This window comes from Sphaerodactylus townsendi, linkage group LG10 (genome assembly GCF_021028975.2).
Source record: "Sphaerodactylus townsendi isolate TG3544 linkage group LG10, MPM_Stown_v2.3, whole genome shotgun sequence".
In the NCBI taxonomy this organism is placed as follows: Eukaryota; Metazoa; Chordata; class Lepidosauria; order Squamata; family Sphaerodactylidae; genus Sphaerodactylus; species Sphaerodactylus townsendi.
This window is the reverse complement of record NC_059434.1, coordinates 45,441,548-45,464,941: the sequence shown is the minus strand read 5'-3', so window position 1 is coordinate 45,464,941 and position 23,394 is coordinate 45,441,548. Positions and strand designations below refer to the sequence as shown.

The 23,394-nt window shown below is 43.6% G+C and overlaps 1 protein-coding gene across 1 annotated transcript in view; it reads left to right on the top strand.

Moving 5' to 3' along the window:
• The first annotated feature begins 738 nt into the window (after positions 1 to 738).
• Positions 739 to 23,394, top strand: part of MND1 (meiotic nuclear divisions 1) — a 37,842-nt gene continuing 15,186 nt past the window's right edge. Inside the window, exons 1-4 of the mRNA XM_048510128.1 lie at positions 739 to 933; positions 3,692 to 3,757; positions 10,034 to 10,091; positions 11,210 to 11,358. Coding sequence (XP_048366085.1) covers positions 931 to 933; positions 3,692 to 3,757; positions 10,034 to 10,091; positions 11,210 to 11,358 — 276 coding nt within the window. The 5' untranslated portion in view covers positions 739 to 930. The remainder of the gene's footprint in view (positions 934 to 3,691; positions 3,758 to 10,033; positions 10,092 to 11,209; positions 11,359 to 23,394) is intronic.

Genomic DNA, 23,394 nt, shown 5'->3' with positions numbered 1-23,394 from the left:
GACTGAGCCAAGCTTCATTTGAATACTCACATGTTGTACAGTTTTGCTTAAAAAGTTATAAAAACTTTTCAATAGATGTATCCTAGCACGCGTTTTTCGACCTAGAACCCACATCATTGGGAGCATGAAGTAAAATTTCAGTCTCATAAAACACATATGCTCACACAGAGGGCAAGCGTTCGCAGGATTTATGTATCCATTAAGTACAATCTCTAACATTTGTATGCATAACTCATAAGCGTATCGGGTAAAAAGAGTGACCGGTCACAACACATGTAACTGTTGTAATTACTAGTCTAACACAGTTACTCCACGAGAATATGTAATGTTCAAAAAGTGACATCCTGAAAAGCAACGATACCTAGAATACGATTTTTACTCAAACGACCCTTGCTGTATCGACGTGTACCTAAGGCTACGGAAAGATTGAGCTGAACGAGAAAAAAACAAGCTTCGTACATTTCGGACACAAATCGGGTTGCAGAAGCTATTTAAAGAACCGGAAGTTACGTGCAAAGAAGACCGACAGAGAAAGAAGGGGGGAAGCCTAGTATAACATACACACGCAGTCCAAGTTTTCAATTGCACTTCCGGTCTAAAGAGAACTGGCTGTTCACTCTTACTTTCCACCATAGAAGCACCAAGTGCTAGAGCAGCAACGTTTCTAAGCCCCTTAACAACTCAGGCTAAACGGAAGTTCCGGTCATAATCGGAAATAGAATCTGTGTGTTCTGTCTAGCATACTTCTGTCTCCATGGTAGTGGGGCAGGGCATGAGAGGGAGAAGGGCGGAATCAACGAGTTCTGCCGAGTCTGTCAAGGTGTGATTCCTTCAAAAGTTGCCAGGGGGCGCTGCTAGCTGGGAAGTGGAGTGAATTCGATTTCGCGCGGCATTTTTTCTCTCCCGCCCGGAGTCAGTGAGTGAGCGGAGATGGTAAGCGAGCAGCAGCAGCCTCCGTTTGGGTCTCTGTGGCCGCTCTCCTGTTTGCCGCCTTCTTTCTTCAGCTCCCGCTCCTTTGAGAGGATGGCGGGGAAAGCAACGTTGCGGGGCGGGAAGTGAAAAGCGCTTAGGAGTATCTGAGAAAGTTTCTGCTCAAGCAGCAAACCCTGTGGCAATGGAAGGCTTGGGCCAGGCGCGGGTGTTTGGCAAGGAGGATGTCACGGGGTGGGGGGGGGGGAGCGTTGCCAGCTGGAAAGAACATGTCCTGTCCCTTTAACAGAAGCTTCATGTCGTGAAAAGTTTCAGCTGCCTTTTATGCATTTATCCTGAATTAAAGGGACTGGGCATTTTTCTCCCGGGCTGTTGACAACCTATCTTGTGGGCATTGCCCTTCCCTTACGAAGCATGATGGTGCAGGATTCAAGAGGGTGGGTGCCGGCTTTGAATGTGCATAAAAGAACACCGTGTAAGAAAAAAAAATCTGGTGCCGCAGGCTCTCTTTGCTCATTGTGCTGGCTTTCTGTTTGCATGGAGTTCTTTCAAGGAGTTTAGGATGATGGATGTTGTTATTCCTTCCTCCGTATTATCTTTGCAAGAACCAAGAGAATTTTGTGCTTAGGGTTCCATAACATGACTTGAAGTGTTAGGAAATTTCAGTGGGCATAGCTCATCTCTGTGACACTATTATGAATTTTGTACTCTACCACATGACTTTCCCCCTGGATAGACTCAGACTTACATCACAGTCTTGACAAGTAATAGGAGATAAATTGCCATTTATGACTTGTCTGTTGGCTTGTAGCCAATCACTGCTGGATGGACCTTCAAAACTTCATTCAATGTGGTTTGAGACTCTTCCCGATGAATAAGTACTTTATAAGACACTCTCCAAAACTGTCATAGTAATATATTCATCATGTATTGCGGGTAATAATCCCAAGGAGAAGCCATGTTAATCTGTTGCAGGCAGTGTAAGATGAAATGGCATTATGCACAGCTCGGAAAAATACGGTCCATTAACTAGTTGTGCTAAGCTGATTAACACTTGCAGTGATTGCAGAGTACCAGGCTTTGTTAAGATAGTGACCACTTGTGTAAGAAAAGAACCCTTTTTCCTATCCCACAACCAGGTTGATCTAGATTTTTGCCTCACTATAACTGTTTACTGTGTTTAGTCTCGATGATGTAAGTGGGACATATTTTCACACGACATATTTCTTTATGTACAAGACCACGTACGTTCGGTGTTTGGTAGCTTGCCATCTGAAAAATCCACCTCAACAATTCAGTGATGTTTCAGTGATCTTTTTGTCCTGTGGCATTCAAAATGTATGCACAATTTGATGAATTAGGCTTTCAGTATCGGCTGGTCATATCATTCCAAATCCAAGTCGTCTCAGTTTTTTCAGATGATTTAGCCAACTGTGTTTATGATTCCCTTTTCAGAGTATTGTCTCCTGCAACTTCCTATAAGGAGCTAGAAATTATTTTAATGAGTAAGAAACTTCTGAAATTCAGGAGAAATATTTTTAAAATTTCTTCATATCATGCAAAGCAGATTAACATTTGCAGTGATCAGTGCTCGTGGAAAGTACTCTTGCTAGACATCACAAGAATGTGTTAAGTATAGAATTTACATCAAGCCTATCTTGGCAAAACCTGGGACTATCCACCCATTACAGGTGTGTCATGTCAGCCTTCTTCCATGCTCTCTGACACAGCTGATGAATTCAAGACATCCTTCTTAACACAGAGGATCAGCACCTTCACCTAAAATTACAAAGTATGTGTAATAAACCAAACTGTTGTGATCTAAGAAGTGTGTTGAAATTTGTCTGCCAGGTGAAAGAGGTATATACAGTTGTATGTTGAGTATATATTGAGCAGTGTTCATTGCAGAAAGGTATAGAATATTATTTAATATTTACTGCTCTATTATCTGGCAAACCATCCCATTGACATAGTCTACCTAGTAAATATTGTAATGTGATGTCACCCCGTAGGTCAGTAATGATGCAATGCTTGCACCTTTATGTTTTTAATACAAAAAGATTACACATTTTAAAGTTAAAAGAAGTAATACTTCATTGCTTTGTTCTTCTTAAATGCGCAATTTACACATCCTGTGACAAAAGTTCAGCCTATGCCAATTTCTTAGTTGTACCGACTGAAATTAGAGGAAGTTGTAGATCCATGGAAGTGGTGCAATCTGCATACATGAATAATATGTAAATGTAACTTTTCTGGGAACAGGCTGGAGATAATTGCTTATTGCACTGACTTGTGTTTGTTTGTTTTGCTTATTTAAACACTGAGGATGGATTATGTGGAAAATCCCATGAGGGACTTCTCTCTAGAAGTAACAAAGCAAGGTGTTAAGCAGTATGGTCAGCAGTATGGTCAATTAAAAGGTTGACAGCAGTATGGTCAATTAAAAAAAAACCTTACTATAGCTAAAAGACTCATGGTACAAAATTAGAAAGATAGACACACACACACACCCCTGGTAAATCAGTGGGTTAAGGACCTTAGAACTCTATAAATATTTGGACACATGGCATATAGATGACAACTGTGCATGGATTTATTTTGAGATAGTTGGAAACTTTTTATAGAAACTTATGTGTAGATCTGCCACCACTGTTGCTATAGTTTTGTTTTTATGCATATCTTTTAAATAAGTGTGTGTGCGGGGAAGGATTGAAGGAAATAAAGTTTGACAGTATTGAGGTTGTTGCTTTTTTCTTTTTAGTCAAAGAAAAGGGGGCTGAGTATTGAAGAGAAGAGAACTCGGATGATGGAAATATTTTTTGAATCAGTAAGTACTATTTGCTATTGTAAATTGCCATAAGTAGTTTCACCATGAGCACATTTTCAGTGAGAATTTATTTTGTTTCTCTAAACCTCTAAAGGAAACAAATATGACTTCTGCTTAATAAGGCTGTGCTGCCAGCAGGCAGGGATGTGACCGGGTTTGACCCCACAGGCCAAAGCAGGCGGCAAGCACAAGCGTGGTCAGGTCCCAGTCCAGTGGGTCAAGGCAGGCAAAGCGTAGTCAGGTCACAGCCCGATAGGTCAAGGAGAACCAAGGAGCAGGTGATTTTAAGCCGCTTTGAGTCTCCTGGCTTAAAGGTTCAACGATGAACCAGGCATACAGCAGCAGCAGGTAACACACTTGTTGCACCCAGGTCGAAGCAAGCTCACAGCCAGGTTTACATAGAGAGCCTTGTTCAAGGGGCTGGGATTCTGTGTGGAGTTAGTCCTCATCAGATGCAGAGACTTCTAATATTCCATACCTTGCTGCCAAAAGAGCACTCCTTTGCTTCTGCAGTAGCAGCCTCTGCTTCTGCCTCCTATGAACAGCTGGCTCATCACTGGGTTCCCTCAGAGGATCTGCAGTTCCTCCACCTGTATGTCATCAGACAGGGAAGGACTGGGTGTTGGCTCTGCTGCCTGGTCTTCCTCAGGAGCAGCCAACTCTAGCTGCACTGTGTCCTCAGGTTCTGCCTCAGAGTCCTCTGTATCCTTGTAAGTACCCAGGGGCTGGCTCATGACACTGGCTTTTGTTGACTAAGGTTGATCTGGCTGCTTATGGGCCTGTTTCCAATTTGTGTTTTTTAGGAGAGGCAATAAACTCTGTGGTGGTGGAGCAACTCCAAGGGTTCCACAATGATGCATCTGCCTTCAATCTGTTTTGAAACCTAGCTTTGGAATTTGCATCAGTTGAAATATTGAATGATTTTTGTTTCCAGTTAGACTGGACAATTGTCAACAGCATTTGATAGGGTAGATCACACTATTCTTATTAGAGTGTTTGGTTGGTACTAAAGGAGCAGCCCTTTAGGAATTTCGTTCCCTTCGGTTCGAGTAATCGTTTGGTTCCCTCCTCATAGTTCTCTTTAAACTCTCTCAGCCTCACATACTGCACAAGGTGCCTGTTGTGAGGTGATTTTAAGCCGCTTTGAGTCTCCTGGCTTAAAGGAAGAGAAAAGTGGGGTACAAAAACAACACATCTTCTATTTTAAATTAGTTTTGTCTTGGTCTAGTCATTCTGATCTGCACTTTTGTAATCTTGTAGTTGGGGAATTGTAACATAGTGTGTATGCAGCTGCCTGGAAACTTCAGAACATTCTGAATGTTGCAGCACATAACATAGTCATGGATTTAAAGGGAGAATCTAGGCTCCCTAGATTAAAAAAACACTGAAAGTGTTGTTGAAGGCTTTCACAACCAGATTCAACTGGTTGTTGTGTGTTTTACAGGCTGTATGGCCATGGTCTGGTAGATCTAGTTCCTAACGTTTCGCCGGCATCTGTGGCTGGCATCTTCAGAGGCGTATCACAGAGAGAAGTCTGTTATAAGAGAAGTCTGGCCACAGTGTATAACAGACTTCTCTCTGTGATACACCTCTGAAGATACCAGCCACAGATGGAGGTGAAACATTAGGAACAAGATCCACGTCCACACAGCCCAGAAAACCCACAACAACCAACATTGAAAATGATGCTGTTTGGGGGGTTGGTGGGGAATCTACCCTGAAACAGCATCATTTTCAATGTTGTTTAAACTAGGGAGCCCAGAGTCTCCCTTTAAGGTGGATTTAAAAGCAGAATCTGGTCTCTCTAAACAGCATTAATAGTGATGCTGTTTCAGGGTGGATCCCCCCCTTCAAAAATAGCATCACTTTAAATGTTGTTTAAACTAGGGAGCCCTGGATGTGTTCAGATTTGTGTATTGGGGATTGTTCTATAATGTGATGGTGATTTTGAGATGACCTGGTGCAAAAAATGTTGTTTGGAAACAGGCACATAAGCAGCCAGATCAACCCTAACCCTAACTTATTATTTTAATTTAATTTATTCAGTCATAAATTGTTCCCAAATTTGTAACAAAAACCCGAAACCTAAAACTGACCATCGTGCTAATATTGGACTACGCCCAAGAACTCAACGTAACACTAAGGCAAGTCTGAGCCCCTGCCCTTGCCTTAGCCCTAACCTATTATTTTTATTTAATTTATTTTTGGTTACAATTTTGGGAACAATTTATGACTGAATAATTTAAATTAAAATAATAAGTTAGGGTTAATTCAAGTGTAGGGGCTTGGGTTGCCTCAGTGTTACGTTGAGTTCTAGGACGCACCCAGGGTTATGGTCAGTTTCAGGTTTCAGCATCACTTTCAATGTTGTTTAAACTAGGGAGCCCTGGGTGTGTTCAGATTTGTGTGTTGGGGCATGTTCTATAATGTGATGGTGACTTTGAGATGACCTGGTACAAAAAATGTTGTTTGGTCGTGGTTTGGGAAGGTGGCTGCCAGAGGCGTTCCTCCCATTGGGCAAAGTGGGCAGTTGCCCAGGGCACCACCTTGTGGTGGGTGCCAAAATTCAGGTTCGTTTGTGGGATTTTTTTGTATTTTCAGTGTTGTTTTCCGTTTTTGGCCTGCAGAGGGCACAGTTTTGAGGCTAGCAGCACCAACATTTCAGGGATGTTTCTGGAGACTCTCCTGATGCTATTGCCCAGGTTTGGTGAGGTTTGGTTCAGGGAGTCCAAAGTTATGGACTCCCAAAGGGGATGCTCCATTCCCCATTTTTTCCAATGGGAGCTAATAGGAGATGGGGGCTACACCTTTGAGGGTTGATAATTTTGGACCCCCTGAACCAAACTTCATCAAACCTGGGTGGTATCATTAGGAGAGTCTCCTAAAGATACCCTGAAAGTTTAGTGCTGCTAGCTTAATAATTGCACCCCTGACAGCAGGCACCCCCCAAATTTCCCCAGATTTTTCTTTTAAACCCCCCCCCCCACTTTGGCATGGATTCAAAGGGAGAATCTAAGGTCCCCAGTTGAAACATTGAAAGTGATGCTGTTTCAGAGTGGGGGATAATCCACCCCAAAATAGCATCACTTTCAATGTTGTTTAAACTGGGGACCCCAGATTCTCCCTTTAAGGTGGATTTAAAAGGAGAATCTGGGCTCCCTAGTTTAAATACCATTGAAAATGATGCTGTGGGGTGGATTCCAACATCATTTGTTTAAACATTGAAAGTGATGCTGTTTCCCCCAATTGGGGGGACTGGATAAAACACCATAAAATGTTTTCATGGCAGTAATAAAACACTTTGAAAGCATTTTGAAAATGTTTTCAAAAATACTTCTGCTGTGCGGCATGGTCCATTGCTGTGTTCAGATTTGTGAGTTGGGGCATGTTCTATAATGTGATGGTGACTTTGAAACGACCTGGTGGAAAAAATCATTGTTTGTTCACAGTGGGGGAAGGTGGCCACCCATGGGGGAGGGCATCAAACTCAGGTTTTGCATAGGGCTTCAGTTTGCCTAGGTACGCCACTGGTGGCTGCCCATATGGGATAGGAGGTGCAAAACCCAGATTTTGTCCCGTGCTCCATTTTCCCTAGCTACTCCTCTGTTTTCAGTCCACTTTCACAATAGTTTGCAAGTGGGTTTTTCTATCCCGCACAGCTGCGAAGTGCATTGAAAGTGGATTGAAAGTTCATTATTCTGCATGTGTGAAAGGGGCTTTTGTAATCTGGAGCTTTCTGGTTAGTTATGTATCAATTATGTTCATTTTGTTGCCTCCTTTGATTATCCCCCCCCCCCCCCCCGCAAAAAAAAAAAAGTTATCTACTGTTAGAATCCATTCCTTGTTATACTAACAGCTTTCTCTTTTTGGAATAGCCCCTGAGGAGGTAAGGAGGACTTCACAGGTTTTTCAGAAATGTTGTAGAACTGTTTCATTTGCAACGGTGTTCAGTGATATTGGAGCTACCAGCATTTTGTTTTTAAGCGTGGACTGTCCTTGTTTTAATCCTTTTTTTAACTGTGCTCCCAAAGGGTAAAGTACAATACAGATATTGTTATAAATAAAAATGTGATCATGTTATATGAGCATGGATCAGAACAGATTTGCTAGACACTTAATATGTGCCCCAGAAGCTCCTATGATGACAGAGAATATCTTGAAATGTGCTGTCAGACTGGGTAGAAAGAAGGAAACACCGGAAACAGCACAAGTCCTTCAGCTTGCATGGTGATGCTAGTATGATTGATGCTTCTTAAGCAACCATCTGTAAGGCTGAACCAGCCCTGCTGTTGTGAACGCAATGGTCATCTAAATTAGTCTCTTATGTTAGTAAAATGTTTTCAGAAAACTGTGTGTAAATACTTTCTGGCAATACAAGAGTGTATTGTAAAATAACTTTCCAGTGAAGAATTTCAAATTAGTTTAGCTTTTTAAAAAATGTACGTGAGAGCCATGTGTTCTGATGGATGTTTTATTTGCTGGCTGGCATTGGGTGTGGTAAAATAGCATTGAATAATTTGAATTCAACGATGCTTTCCACCCAACTTTGGTAAACACATCTCTTGATTACTAAGTGCCAATCAAAAAGACTTTACATTGAATGCAACACTGTACTTCCCAGTCTGACTGTAAAAAATACTGTTAAAATGAGAAAATATTACAGTTTGTTTCCCATTTTCAGAAATGTCTACTGATGTTTATACATATCAGTAATTTCTAGATATTCTATAATACAGGCTGCTCAAACCTGCATTTAAAAATGGAACTGTCTTTTGGAGAACTTCATTTTTTAACTTATTGTTTGTGAAAAAAGAGCAAACAGATTTAGGTGTATGTTAACAGTGCAGTTCACTGGGGGTGGGGGAGTGTGTGGTCAAAAGAGCTCAGAAGGCGACGTGACTCTGGTGTCAGCATAAATACCATTTGGTCTGGTATAAAGGGCATTTGTGCCAGCACCAGGGCACTTCTGGTGGTATACGGGAGCCAGAGGCGTAGCAAGGGGGGAAAGCACCTGGTGCACCAGTGTGTCCTCCGCCCCGTCCCAACCTGGAATGCCCCCGCCATGTCCTCGTCGCACCCTGTGTGTCGTGCACCCCTCCCCCACCGTTTCCTTGGAGCTACACCTCTGACGGGAGCCATGCAGCAATGTGACACCCAAGCGCCAGTGCACCTATGACAACAGAACTCCTCTGGTGCAGGAGGTTGTGCCAATGCTGAAGGGGGCATTTCTGGGATTGGGGCAGTATTAGTTGTCTTTCTGAGCTCTTTTGGAACACCCCCAGTTGCCCTGTAACTTAAGCTCACCTGGGGAGAATAAAGTGACAGATGCTCTGTGAATCACTGCAGTTGAAATGGATGCAGAAAGTTCTGAAGCAAACCAAAGAGAATTCTTAGCTGTTTGCTGCCAATCCAAAAAGCATGAAATATTAGAAATATATTCTCAAGAAGAGGTAAACAAGAAAAGGAAAAATCAAAACAGGTGTGTGTTTGTGTTAGTTATACATTTAAGAGGTCCATGCAGTTAAGGACCTCCGATCAGTTTTTGCCTGAGAAGAATTTAACTCTTGGCTACCTGACGACACAGGTTACTGAAGAAGGTCTCCCAGAATAACTGACCAAAAATGAATATAGTGTACAGCAAGAAAGTAGAAAAATGCCACTGTACCCAGGCTGCCAAATATAACCAGGCACGAAACTCTGTGCAAATGTTTAATCCACAAAGGTCCAAGTGCAATAAGTGAAATTAGTGCTAAATGTGCATATCCTGGAATAAATATATCCAAACATGCACAAAAGAACAATCATATCCAGTAACATTGAAAGAACATGAAGCCAAAACAGTTCCTAAGTGTGAATAGCCCAATCTGGGGGTCTAATGTTCACAGTCACTATAAATGCAAACAATTCATATAGGTTCTTTTATTCTGTTGGCAACAAGATATTCGGCAGCTTGGGTATGGTGGCGTTTTTCCGATTTCCTACTGAAGGTCTGCAGTACTGCTGGAGCATTCACCTTGGTACTAGAAAGGTTCAGATGTGAAATGGGTCACAAAGCAAGCCATTCTGCCAGTGCCTGTGAAAACAGAAAAAAACAGTCTGATGAGGTTTCTCATATGAATTCCAGGTGTTGTTGAGCCAAGCGTTGTTCTAAGTGTTGTTTGTCATCCTGAATCTACAAGTCCTCTTTGCAGAGGAAGAAATCCTAGGCTGTGTTAATTTCTCTTCCTTTCAAGTCGCTGTATGTTTATAATGATGCTCATGTGTCTGTTTTGCCAGAAAGACGTGTTCCAGTTAAAGGATATTGAGAAAATTGCTCCCAAGGAGAAAGGAATAAGTGAGTACTTGTCCCCATCTCCAAATCATGTGGCTCCTCAAACACCGACAAACGTTGTGGCATAAGACTTACTGAATTAGAGCCTACACTGTCAGTTGCATTATCTGAGATTTTTGTTTCTGAGCATTTTAAGGTAGAAGTGGAAAACTGTTTTCCTTTTCATCTAGTCAAGTGAAAGAAGTTGGATAATATGTTCACCTCTGTAATAGATATCTGCTTACAAGGCTAAAATCCTGATCATACTTTTGGAATGTTGAGTTTGTTGCATACAATTGTTGAGGTACTAAACAAGAGGTGTTCTGTGCGCTTGGGTCCTTTCATAATAGATTATTGTCTTCATTGCATCATCTGTGTGATGGGTGGTCTTAGAGGAGAATGACAGAGGGAGACATCTTCAGTGATTGCACTGCCATTTTGTAATGTATATTCTCTGCAGATTTTCTAAATCTTGACCAGCTTTTAGCTGTATAATATAATACGTTGTTTGCCAGGTTGATAAACAGAGAAAAATTTTCATTTTCTCAAACATCTGTGTGCTTCGTGTTTGATTTTTAAAAAATTATTGAGCTGTATAAATGGCAAGAGACATATCCTGATGAATAAATCTTAACTGTGTCACTATTCTGAAAGCATATCAAATAGGTATAATGTAAAAATAAAGGGTTGAATCCCTCTGCATGTTTCTGCTGATAAAAGAGTGAACTATTTTGCCGATCCCCTTAAGAACAGCCTTGCTGGATCAGACCAGTGATCCATTCTAGACCAGCATCCTGATTCACTCTGTGGCAAGTCAGTTCCCTAGAGAGCCAACAAATTGGGGCATAAAGTCTGTGGTGGCATCTTGCCTTTGGAATGCCTAGTGCATACTTTATTTTCTTTTAGATGCTGGACCAATACCAATCTTTGTACCCAGGCTTTTAATTACTGTTTTTGTCTTATCAGCTTTTTTAACGGTCTTCTTCTGTTCTGTGGTAGTTTTATGCTGCTTATGTCCAATCTCCTGTTTTCAATTACTTGTTTTTTTTTAAATATTATGGTGATGTTAATTGTAGGCTGCCTTAAACAGGACTTGAGGAGGTGGCCTATAAAATAAAATTTGATGTTTATGACTTTGACAGCTTCCATGTCAGTGAAGGATGTCTTGCAGAGTTTAGTCGATGATGGTATGGTGGACACTGATAGGATTGGGACTTCGAATTACTTTTGGGCTTTTCCAAGCAAAGCTCTTCATGCACGAGAACGTAAATTGGAAGAACTTAAGAAGCAGGTAATTCAGAAGTTGATAGTCTACACATGTGTGTGCTGTAAAGTCATAGCTGACGTATGGTGACTTCATCGGTTTTCATGGTGAGAGATGTCCAGAGGTAGTTTGCCATTGCCTGGCTCCATGAGGGCTGAAAGAATTCTGAGGGAACTGTGATTGACCCAAGGTCACTCAGCAGGCTTCATGTGGAGGAGTGAGGAATCAAAGCTGGTTCCCAGATTAGAGTCTGCCTCTTTTAATCACTGGAGGCCTCCCATCCAAATACTTGCCAGGGCCAACCCTACTAAAAAAACACACAAAGCATGAACACATCCTGAGAGGTTCCTGATTGACTGGGACGGTTAATGGAGGCCTCCGGCTAAGAATCAACATCCACAAGCCCTTTGGCACTTGCCATTCAGCTCATGGCCAAGGCTTGCACCGTTGTGTTAAGGCGGATATGATAAGGTATATACAGTTCCAATAACAGCACAATGCTTAAAACTTTTAAAGGGGCAATGCCCTGCCTACAGGCAGGAAGGTTGTTCAGGAAGGTTATTTAATTGTACTTCTCAACACAGTGTGCTTTACGGGGTAATAAAATGTTCTGATGAGATGTTAGGTGATTTTCCATAGGAGTAATTGTTTTAAGTCTTTCTCAATAGATAGCACAGCGATTTGAGTGCACAGTAAATTGAAAATACAGTTTTTGTTGCTATTTAATGTTTTTGTTAGGTGTGCAAAGTATGACACAAGACACAGATAAAAGAGCTTCGGTCTCATTTATGAGATATCTACTTTCCTCCCCTCGCATATTTCAGGATAAAAAGTTTGGCAACCCTATGAATTAATGACCTCCAAAACTTCCTATTGTTAACAGTCTTGCAACCTGAGGGCCATGGCTTCCTTTATCAAGCCAATCCATCTCATGTTGGGTCTTCCTCTTTTTCTGCTGCCTTCAACTTTTTTAGATTATTGTATTTTCCCGTGACTCTTGTCTTCTCATAATGTGAACATAGTGCAATAGCCTCAGTTTAGTAATTTTAACTTCAAGAGAGTGTTCAAGCTTGATTGATCAAGAACACCCTGATTTGTCTTTTTGTCAATCCATTGTATCTGAAACTGTCCCCCAATTCTGCATTTCAAATGTATCAACTTTCTTCCTGACTTCCGGGGAAGATGGCACTTTGAACAGATGAACCATTGGGAACTCTCTGCCACACATTACTGAAAGGAGTGCTTGCCGGGCAATTACTGGCATTAGGACAACCAGAATCTGGTCCTAGCCCCTCTGACAGCTTTTGGAGACCTTCAGTTTGACAGGTGAACTGTGTTGCATCTTCTTCTCTCTTTTTTTGACCCATCAGCTCTGCAACAACCCAAAATCAGCCGTTTTGCTTTTAGAAGCTGCCTTCTGCTTTTTCACTCACCCCTTTGTTCTCTGGATTTTTACTTTCACTTTTTCTGTGTGATCTCTTTCTTTGGGCTTTCTGTGTTTCACTGGATCTGCAGCATTATTTTTTAATATTCTAGAGGATCATTAAAATTTCTTCAGTATTATTGGTAATATAGATCCATCGTGTTTATTTGTATATTATTATTCTCTTTCTAGTGTTTTTTCCCATTTTTTGTGCTATGTTATTATGCTTTGTAAAAAGATTTAAAAAATGTTTAAAAAAACTTTCTTCCTATCAACTATCTTCATTGTCCTATTTTCACACCTACGCATAGTAATGTGGAATACTGTCATGAATTAGCTTGATCTTGACCACCAGTGAGTGATACATTAATACCGTTAATCTTTTCTACTTTTTTCATGGCAGTTCTTGCCAATCTCTGTCCTCTTCTGATTTCTTTGTTGCAGTCTCTATTTGTTATAGATTATATCAAGAAATAGCAAGTTTTTAAAAATTTCAGTTTCTTATTTGTCATCCTTAAAGCTGTATAAGTCCTCAGCAGTATTACTTTTGGCTTCTTGGTGTTCAGATGTAATCCTCCATTGGCACTTTCTGCTTTAATCTTCATCGCTAGTCATTTCACATCTTTACTAACTTCTGCCTACAGTAGTGTGGTATAATCTGCATATCTCAAATTGCTAATGTTCTTTCTTCCAGTTTTCATTCCATCTTCATTTAAATCTAATCCAGATTTTCTTATGATATCGTCTGCATTTAGATTGAACAGATAATATAACTTCCTTGTCTGATACCTTTGCCAACTGGAAACCATTTTGTTTCTCCATGTTTGGTCCTAACAATAGCCTATTATCCAAAGTACAAGTTGTGCATCAAAACAGTCAGATGTTATGGCACATTTATTTCTTCAAAAACCTATTTTCATACACAGTCAAAAGCTTTTCTGTAATCTATGAAACGCAACCTGATTTTCTTCAGAAATTCTCTGACATGTTTCAATAACCAATGTAAATTTGCAATATGATCTCTAGTGTGACTTCCTTTTTTAAATCCACCATAATATCTGGCATTTCTAATTCTATATGTGGTAATATTAGTTGCAAGATTTTGGGCATCCCTTTGCTTATGAGAAACTAATGTAGTTGCTACAGTCTTTGATGTCCCCTTTTGGAATGGAATGTAGTTTGAAAGTTTCTACTCTGGGTCATTGTTTTGTTTTCTCTGTTTGTTGGCATGTTAAGATTTGGATGGATACCATTTATGTGGCTAGGAGTACCTCTACTGATGGCCCATCTACTCCTGGTGGTTAGTTCCTTCCTGTTGCTCTCAGTGCAGCTTTTACTTCACTTTATGAAACAGTAGGTTCTTCTTCAAAAGGTTCTTATTTAAAGGAACCTGCCATCCTTTCAGTATAGTTCTTTGTATATTGTTTCCGTCTTTTCTTTTGTCCCATTCAATTAATGTATTTCCATGTAGATCTTTTGGCAAGCCTAACCACACTTTAGATTTACCGTTGATTTCTTTTGATGTCATTCTGACAGCTGATCTGAGCCCAGATTGCTTTTTGACAGGCACCGCCATGGCAACCAGGTGAAAAGCCCAGGGTGGCTCCCTGCTTCAACTGCCAACAGCTCTTTTATATTTTGGTGCACCTTAAACCCAGTGTATTTTTTAACATTTCAAATTTTTCTGCAAAGGTGGTAGTCCCCCAAGCATTCAGGAAAATCTGTTTAGTATCATTGTGGTCCCAATCCGTGGATTTAGTTATCCGCAGATTCGGGTTATGCATTGCTATTAGATATGTAGATTTTTGGCACTATTAATATTTTGGTGGTTTTTGTCAGCTTTATTCTAACTTTTAATTGTAACAATTCATGGTCTGTACCACAGTCAGCTTCTGGTCTTGTCTCAGCAGAAGGAGTAGAGTTTGTCTGTCTTCTGCTTCTAATTTGACATCCCTATTTACAATAGTATTTTTGCTTGTCTGAAATGTGTTTGCAGTAAACAAACTGTCTTCAAAGAATTCTATACTGAGTCGCTCTCCTGGTACATTTCACACTCCCAGCCCAAATCGTCCAACAATATTTGATTCTGCTTTGATTCCTATGGTTAGCCTATGATTATCAACATATTTTGTGTAGGTGAGTGATCAGTTTCTTCCTGAGTTCTTGCCATTAACATCTGAACAAGCAAACAATTATAAACAGTTCTTTAATCCTTATGTGGAACCCTGGTTTTCTTATTTCATTTTTGTGTTGCTCTTCCTGCAAAGATGTTGGAGCAGCAAGAAAATTACACACGATCATTCGTTGAATGGGCTGCAGCCCTTAGTTCTGGGGAAAAGGTTTTGATTTCATTCACGCGTTCAGATACAGCAAAGCATAAACCATTCAGACATCAGATGGGGCATAATTAAATGCCCTCTATATAAATACATACCTCACTGCAGATAGAAACTTAGCCTGTAAGAAACAGTTGTCAACTAGCTTTCTTACTGATGTTCTAGCTTTCCACAAATGGTGTCTTTATATGGTGATCGCTATTATACATGTAAACCCCCACTTGTAAGCAACAGGCCAATTAACCATTCACTTCTGCAAGTAAAATAATTATTTTTAGACTTTTCATATTCTGCTAGCATACGGATTTCGGCATAGTCATTAGAAAATGTATATGCTAAAATAAGTTTTGCCTGTGTGCAGTCAGATTTGCACATACGTAGGTAAGGGATCGTTTTTACTCAAACACCTCTGTCTTGTATTCAAATATACTAATTCAGCAACTACTGTTCAAACCTTACACTGTGAGGAGTTGCTGAGCCACACCCAGAATGCTTTGAACCGGCAGTGGCGTCTGACTCATCTGCACCCAACCAAGAAAGCAGGCCTCTGTGGTGTGGCAGAGTGTGACTGAAGCTGCGTGCGTGCCAACTTGCAAGTAAAATGTCATCCTGTGAATCTGGAGATGCAAGCAGAGATGTGGAATATGATATAAAAATGCCTGACTTCTGTCTCTGTGGTATTTAACAAGCCTTGCACTGAAAAACATGTACATTGGCATAGGACTTTTTGCTCTTTGCATCAGCACAGAAAAATGTCTCATGTTTTCATTTATAGCTGGCAAAAACTAAGGCTGAATACTAGTGACTTGGCTCGTCATCTCCCACTGAATCCACGGCAGATCAGGTTTCTAAGCCCAGTTCTTCCCAACCCAGGCATGTCCAGAGATTAATTATGCTTTTTTCCACCAGCAGCCCTCTCAAGTGATGCAGATGGCCTCAGGCCAGAGTAGGTCAGCACAAATAACTGTGGTGAGCTCACACCTTGTTTTGATTAGACAACCTTCTCTAGCCGCCTGTCTATAAACCGCAGAGTTGAAATGGATCAAAGGTATCCACATCCACCATATTCCTACAGATTAATATCCAAAATCAGATTATAATGGGCCATCAGTAGAAATTCCGCATACATTCTGAGAAGTTCACTTGAGGAACTAGTACCATGTAATGTACACAGCTGAGCCAAGCCCCATGCCTAAGAAGGAAAGCAATGCCTTTCCCTTCCTAAACCGGAAGTCAGTGTGACCCTGAGAAAAAATTCCTAAATATGGCAATCGGTTAGGTTTTGGTCATACTGATTATTCTGTCAGACCTCATCCCAAGTAGTGATGTATCTCTGGAACCCGGGGCAAGAACTGATTCCGTGTCTCCCCGCCCCACGAGTATTCACGGAGGCAGCAGTGATTCTGGAAGGCTCTGGGGGCAGTCTACATATACTCTGAGCAATTACATTAAATTAGGATTGCTAACCTCCATATGGACCCCAATTACAGAAATCTGTTACACTGGAGAACATTACTGCTTTGAAGGGTGAACTCTATGACAATGTTCTCTTGCTCAGGTTCCTTCCCCAGCACACTCTGCTTAATACCTGAATCTTCAGGAATTTCCTAACCCACCTTTTTCCTCCATTTTACCTTCACAAAAGCCCTGCTAGGTACGTTAGGCTAAGTGTGACTGGCCCAAGCTCACCCAGCAAATTTCCATGGAACATGTAGGGGGGGATAGGGAAAGAAAGGAAGGTAGAGAGAAAGGGCGGCAGAATGAGCGGAGTGGAGAGAACGAGAGGGGAAACAGAATGGGGAGAAAGGAAGAGGAAGGTTACTGGGTGGGCCATGGGAGGAGTGTCTGAGCTGTGCACTGCTGGACCAGCAAGAGGTTCCTTAGCTGCTGCCAGCCGGTACCCGCCAGCACTTCCCCAACCCCACAAGGCCCTGCTTGCTAATCAGGCTGTGGAAGGACTGGCTTTGCTACTGCAGCTTGGTGCACACCAGCAGTGGCACTACCCCGCCACTGCCAGGCCCTGCTTGTTGGGTGGCCCACTGGAGGACTGGCTGGGCTGCATGCTACTGGGCCCTGCTTCTTGCTCCTAGGGGGAGGGCTAGAACAGCCAAAATGCACCCCATGTGACTTTCAGAAGTGGGGTCTGGGTCACCTCCCCCCTCTAGCCTCCCTTTAGATATGTCCTGATCATAAGTCATATGAAGGCTCTAAAGGTAAGTTATCTATTTTGATGGCCAAATTGCTCCTTTAGGTATTGAAGATCATAATGTGCTAACCAACCAGTGCAGTGATAGTGAACCTATGACACATGTGTCAAAGGTGACACACTTTGACATTTTAGGTGACATGCCAGCATTCACCACCACATTCGAACAACTGTACTCCCTGTTTGACTTTGAGTCTTCTTTTGTAATTATTTGATGTTTGTTTATATAATATGTAGCACCCATACATGATTGGACTGTTTAATTTAAAAAATAAATATGTAAAGAATTGTTTCTCTTTTGTTGGGGCGGGGGGGGGGGGGGGGGGGGACACACCAGAAAAGTCATTAAGCATTTTCCGAATTTTTTACGCACTGAGCCCAAAAGGTTCACCATCACTGAATCAGTGAGTGAATTAGATATGTTTAGCTTGGCTAGGTGTTCATTTTTTCTCCAGTACTGTTCCCCCAGTATGTTGAGTGGAGCAGCAGTTATTTCTCAGTTATCTTGTCTCACACGATTGTGAAAAATAACATAAGATGGCTCCATGAACATGTCCTGTGATTTATTACTGAAAATGTAGTGAATGAAGTTCTAGAAATCATATATACCACTTCATTTGTGATGCAGCACACAGAATATGTCAATTCTTGCAAGTTACTTTATCTAGGGGATTTATATTCTATCTAAGTGTCCAACAAGTAAAAATAATACTATAAAATAATACAGACAGTATACATAATCAGTATAAAAACAAACCATTAAAAGCAAACTAGGGGCATAAAAATCAGCATTAATAGGTTTTTACTAATTTATCCAAAACAGATGTTAACTAACCAGCTTGTGATTTCCTCTGTTCTGCTCTTTAAAAATTGGAGCGGTCTTTGCTATTTTCCAGTCATCTGGCACACAAGCCAATTTTAGTGACCAGTTATGTATCATTGTTAGTAGATTACCAGTTTCACATTTAAGTACTTTAAGAACCATCAAATATATTCCAGCTGGACCTGCAGATATATCAGTTTTCAGTTTACCCTAGCAGCCCTGTAATGTCCTCTTTGCACCTCTGCTTGACTCGGCTCTTCAAACACCCCTTCCCCAAAACGGTAGCCCTTTCATGGGCATGTTCCCAACATTTTCTACAGTGAAGACTCATGCAGTGAATTCATTGAGCTTCTCTGCCATCTCCATCTTCCTTGAGTAATTCTTTCATTTTTATGCCATCAAAATACCTCCATAGTTGTTTTCCTGCTCCTGATATAATTTGAAGAAATGCTTGTTGCTTGTCTCAATGTTTTTGGCCGCTTACTCTTCAAATTCTCTTTTTGCTTGCTTTGTTGTCAACTTACTTACATTTGTCTCCTCAGAACCCATGCTCCTTTCTGTTTATCATGATCAGGGAAGCCTTCTACTTTTTAGAACCAGCTTGTTTTTCTGCCTTTTGTGGATTTCTTGATAACTGGTGTGCTAAAATGTTTCCATAAAAGCATTTCTCAATCACATTTCCTTCAGTGATTAATGTGTTAGAATTTGAATGATAGTCAGGGCTTGCCTTTGTTATTTCATGATGTTGGTAATGTGAATTTCAGCAGTGGCGTACCTAAACAAACTGGAGCCCTGGGAAAAACCTGAGTTTGATGCCCCCCCCATGGGCAGCCACCCTCCCCAACCGTGACCAAACAATGATTTTTCCACCAGGTTGTTTTAAAGTCACCATCACATTATAGAACATGCCCCAACTCACAAATCTGAACACATGCCACACAATTTTTAAAATGCTTTCAAAATGTTTTATTACTGCTATGAAAACATTTTATGGTGTTGTATCCAGTCCATCCCCCCCCCCCCCAACTGGGGGAAACAGCATCACTTTCAATGTTATTTAAACTGAGGCCCCCAGATTAAGGTGGATTTAAAAGGAAAATCTGGGCTTTCTAGTTTAAACAAGTGATGAGGGAATCCACCCTCAAACAGCATAATTTTCAATGGTGTTTAAACTGGGGAGCCCAGATTTGTAGGGATGAGCTGCTGACCCAGCAGCACCGTAGGCAGAGCGCTGGCATGCTGGCCCAACTACGGCCTTCTGGTCGCACCCGCTCCCCCATCCCCCACCCCCCTGTGAGTCACAGGTCATGAACTACCTGGCTCACAGCCACCAGGTGTCCCAGACAAAGGGATAATTGGGCCCTTGCCCCCAGGTGTGGATTAGGCCCAGACACGGACGCTTCCTCCCGCACGTACCAGCCCGATGAGATCATGCATCACCTGATGGTCTCCCGCTCTCCCGGCCTCCCGCCGATCCACCCCTTTGCCCGCCCCCAGAGAATCCCTAATAAAAGGTGCCAGGAACTAGCACGCGGCAGAGTTGCCAGGATCACGGACCCCCGTGCTCCCGCTGCTGGCTCTCTCCACCAGATGATATCTCCGCGTCTCGTCTCGTTCTTACGGTGACTCCGCGGGCACGACTACAACTGGTGCCGAAACCCGGGAATCCTCGAACCTCCACCCTGCTTACCGTCGCCTGGGAAAGGGCCGCGGTACCGACGTCCGCTGGATCGGCACATCCAGGGACCCATTTCTCGGTACCGCCCGTCCGCTGGATCGGCGCATCCAGGGACCCGAGTTCTAGGACACTCTCTCGTCCGACGAAACAACGGTAAGTATGGGAGCTTGCAAAAGCAGGGCTTATGACAAGCACGTTAGCGAATTGAAAGCGTTAGCGAAAAGCGGCGGGGTCTCCGTAAAGAGAGGGGAGCTGCGCAAATTGGTTGAGGAGATTGAAGCTCAATGTCCATGGTACCCAGAAAGGGGGACATTGAATCTTAAGGATTGGGAAAACATCGGGCGCACTCTGCATAGAGAGCCTCGCGCGCCGATGTCACTGCTACTGACGTGGAGGCAATGTTATGTCGCCATCAGCCTGCAGGTCTATGGCCCTCTTGCCATAGATCGCCCTCCTTTTGACCCTTCAGCTTCAGTTTCACCCCCGGAACTTTCTCTATCCACTAAATTGGACACCTGTCCTCCTTCTACCTCCCTTGCTCCCTTGCCTCTTTCAAATCCTCCCGCGGCTCGGCCGCCTCCTCCCTTCGCCCCGCCTTCATTTTCTGAAGCCACCGCACCACGTAATGGCGCGGGTTTCAAAACCCTAGCAGAGCGTATTAGCCACGATCTGCAAAAAAAGGAAACCCTGACGGAAGACGATGCCGATATCCTTGCCATGTGCCCCGTCCACTACACCGATCATGAGGAGGATGGCATCGTTCGGCGAGTTGTCGAATACCGCCCCCTAGGTTACAACATTCTCACTGAGCTCCGCAAAGCAATGCGGGACGTAGGAATCACCAGTCCCTATGTGAGAGGCATGTTGGAAGCAGTCGCGAGGAATCACCTAATGGTTCCGGAGGACTGGAAAACCACCTTTCGCATGCTCCTAAACCCCGCACAGTATGTGATCTGGGAAAGCGAGTACCGCCAGCAGTGCATAAGCAGAGGAGCAGCCTCTGGCGGCGCCTACACCGCCGCGCAGCTTTACGGCTGCGAAGCCTTCGCTAACCCCAATGATCAGATCGTCCTGCCAGAAGCCACCCTTGCGGTCGCCTCTGACTGTGCCTACAAGGCATTCGTAAAGGTCCCCAGTGCCAGGCAGCCGACCCAAAGTTTCTCTACCATCCGACAAAAACCCCAAGAGCCTTATGCTGAATTCGTGAACAGGCTCCAGGAGGCCCTCAAAAGGCAGGTAGACAACGAGGAGGCCCAGGGCGAGCTCCTTAAGCGCCTAGCCAAGGAGAACGCCTCCGCTGAGTGCCGCAAAGCGGTCACAGGCCTAGGAAGGAACCCCGAACTGGCCGACATGCTCAAAGCTCCCAGGATATCGGGTCTTTCGCCCATCAAGCCAGCCTTCTAGCCGCAGCCCTCTCCGCTGCCATGAGACAGCCCCGAGACGAGTGTTTCAATTGCAACAAACCAGGACATTTCCGTAAGGATTGTAGACTGCCCGGCGGGGGGGCCTACAGCCCGAACGGAGGGGGGTCTCCCCCCAGAGGGCGAAGACCCCCAGGGAGGTCTAGGACCAGGTGCCCCCAATGCCCGCTGGGGAGGCCCACACCCGGGCATCTCCCCAGCCTAGAACCAAGGTCCGCACCTCAAACCCTTCCCCCGGAGCTCCCCCACAAGATCTTCGCTGCTCCAGCTCAGTATAGTGATCCCATCCCCACGGAGACCATTGGGTTGGTCTTGCCAAAAGCTTCCGCCGCTGAGCAGGGATTGTTCGTCATCCCAGGGGTCATCGGCTCCACGCACCAGGGAGCCATCCACATCCAGGTGTGGACAAACATCCCGCAGGAACTGCCAAGTTCATCTGATCATCCTGCCTCTATGCTTTCACTCGAGTCTAATCTAAGTTCAGCTAATCTAAATCTCGTTGCTTGCTCCCCCCCTTACGTCTATACTTCCTGCTCTGCTAGCCCCTTCTATTTCCAAAGTCACCATGCCTCCGCCAGTGCCACAGAGTGGCACACATTTCAAAATCTCTGCAGAGTCCATAATCACTGAATTGCAACAGAAAGAAGTGCTGACGGAAGAGAACGCCAACATTCTGGCACTATGCCCAGTCCGTCTCACTAATCAAGAGGACTGCCGTTCTGAACCCTCCTCAGAATGCCCCATGGCCAATCTACAGGACAATGAGGCATGGAAAGGGAAAGGTGCTCGCACAATGGCTTTAAGCCTAAAGTCCTTCATGAAGAAAAAGCCCCCTTGGCCCTCTCCAGCTTTAAGGTTCAAACCAGATCTCATAGCCTCTGAGCCTGTGCAAAGCCCTAAGCTCAAAGCTCCCAGTGGCAGCAAATTTGTCAGTGCCCCAGGAAGGGCAGAATCCCAGCCCGCAAGGGAACCGCCCTGCGAGGTCCAGAAGGTAAGCTTCGCAGGTCCATGTGTAGCCATTCTCATGGAAATCCAGCACGTGTTTGCCTCTAAAGTCCGGCCTGAGCCAGATTGGAATCCAGCCCATAGAGGACAAAGCCTTGTGCAATTCCCCCATCGACCCCCACCTGACCTTTTCTTCCACAGCAACACGGAGAGCTGCCAACCCCTCCCCCCTCCTGGGGAGGGGGGAAGACAAGAAACCTGGATGTTTAAACTCATGTCGTTTCCTCTTAGATATGTCTCTAACTATATGCTCAATAAAAATGATCCAGCTTGGAAACACCTCCTACAGAATTGGGACAAAAGACTAACCCGATTCCTTTTCAGCCCGGCTTATATTAATAACTGAATTGCCTTGTTTAAAATGCTCTCATGAAAGCAAGATCTTCAGTCAAAACTGCGAACCTCCTCATTGTACTATATATGCTCTTGTGCTTCAATCTAAAATTTTCCTTTGTTATGTGTTCTTAATCCCTTGAATGCTGCAAGCCGATCACTGGAATGAGCCAACGGCATCTTTAAGGAGATCTTGGCCAAACAAACGAAAGAAAGGGGAGTAGTCCCCCCCCCATCGGCCCTATCGGCCTACGACCCGATCAAGGTCTCATCCAGCAGACCATATCCAAAGCACTATTCTCTATCAATCATTCAAAATTGCTCACCCCCCAAACTAACTCAGCAAAGGCAAACCCCCCGGGGGAAAAAGCCTTGCTTGTCTTTCTCTTCCACACAGGATTCCAACTCGATGGGACCAACTCAATCCCAGGGACGAGGAAAGCCGGCCCTATTGAGAGGGCACGATCGCCCCCCAACCTGGGCCGAGACAGGAGGAATCTCCCTGGAGCCAGCACACCTATTCTTCCACGGAGATCGCAGCCCTCGCTAGCCCCCCCCCCAGGGGAACAGCAGCCTGGGCCAGCTATGGCTCAGAGGTTGATGCTGTGTGTCGCTGCTCCTCATCTACAATCGCTATTCTCTCTCCCTCTCTGCCGCCCCCTGGCTGAAGCTTGGAGTCGCAGCCAGGGACATTCCTGATAGGTTAACCCTTGGAACTCTCCGCTGTTTTCAGCCGCTCGAATGTTGTTGGAACATGCCTTCTCTCACAGCTTTGCTCGTGAGAGTCACGGAACTTGCAATGCTAAAGACTATCAGTAGCTCTCCCTACGCTCTTGAG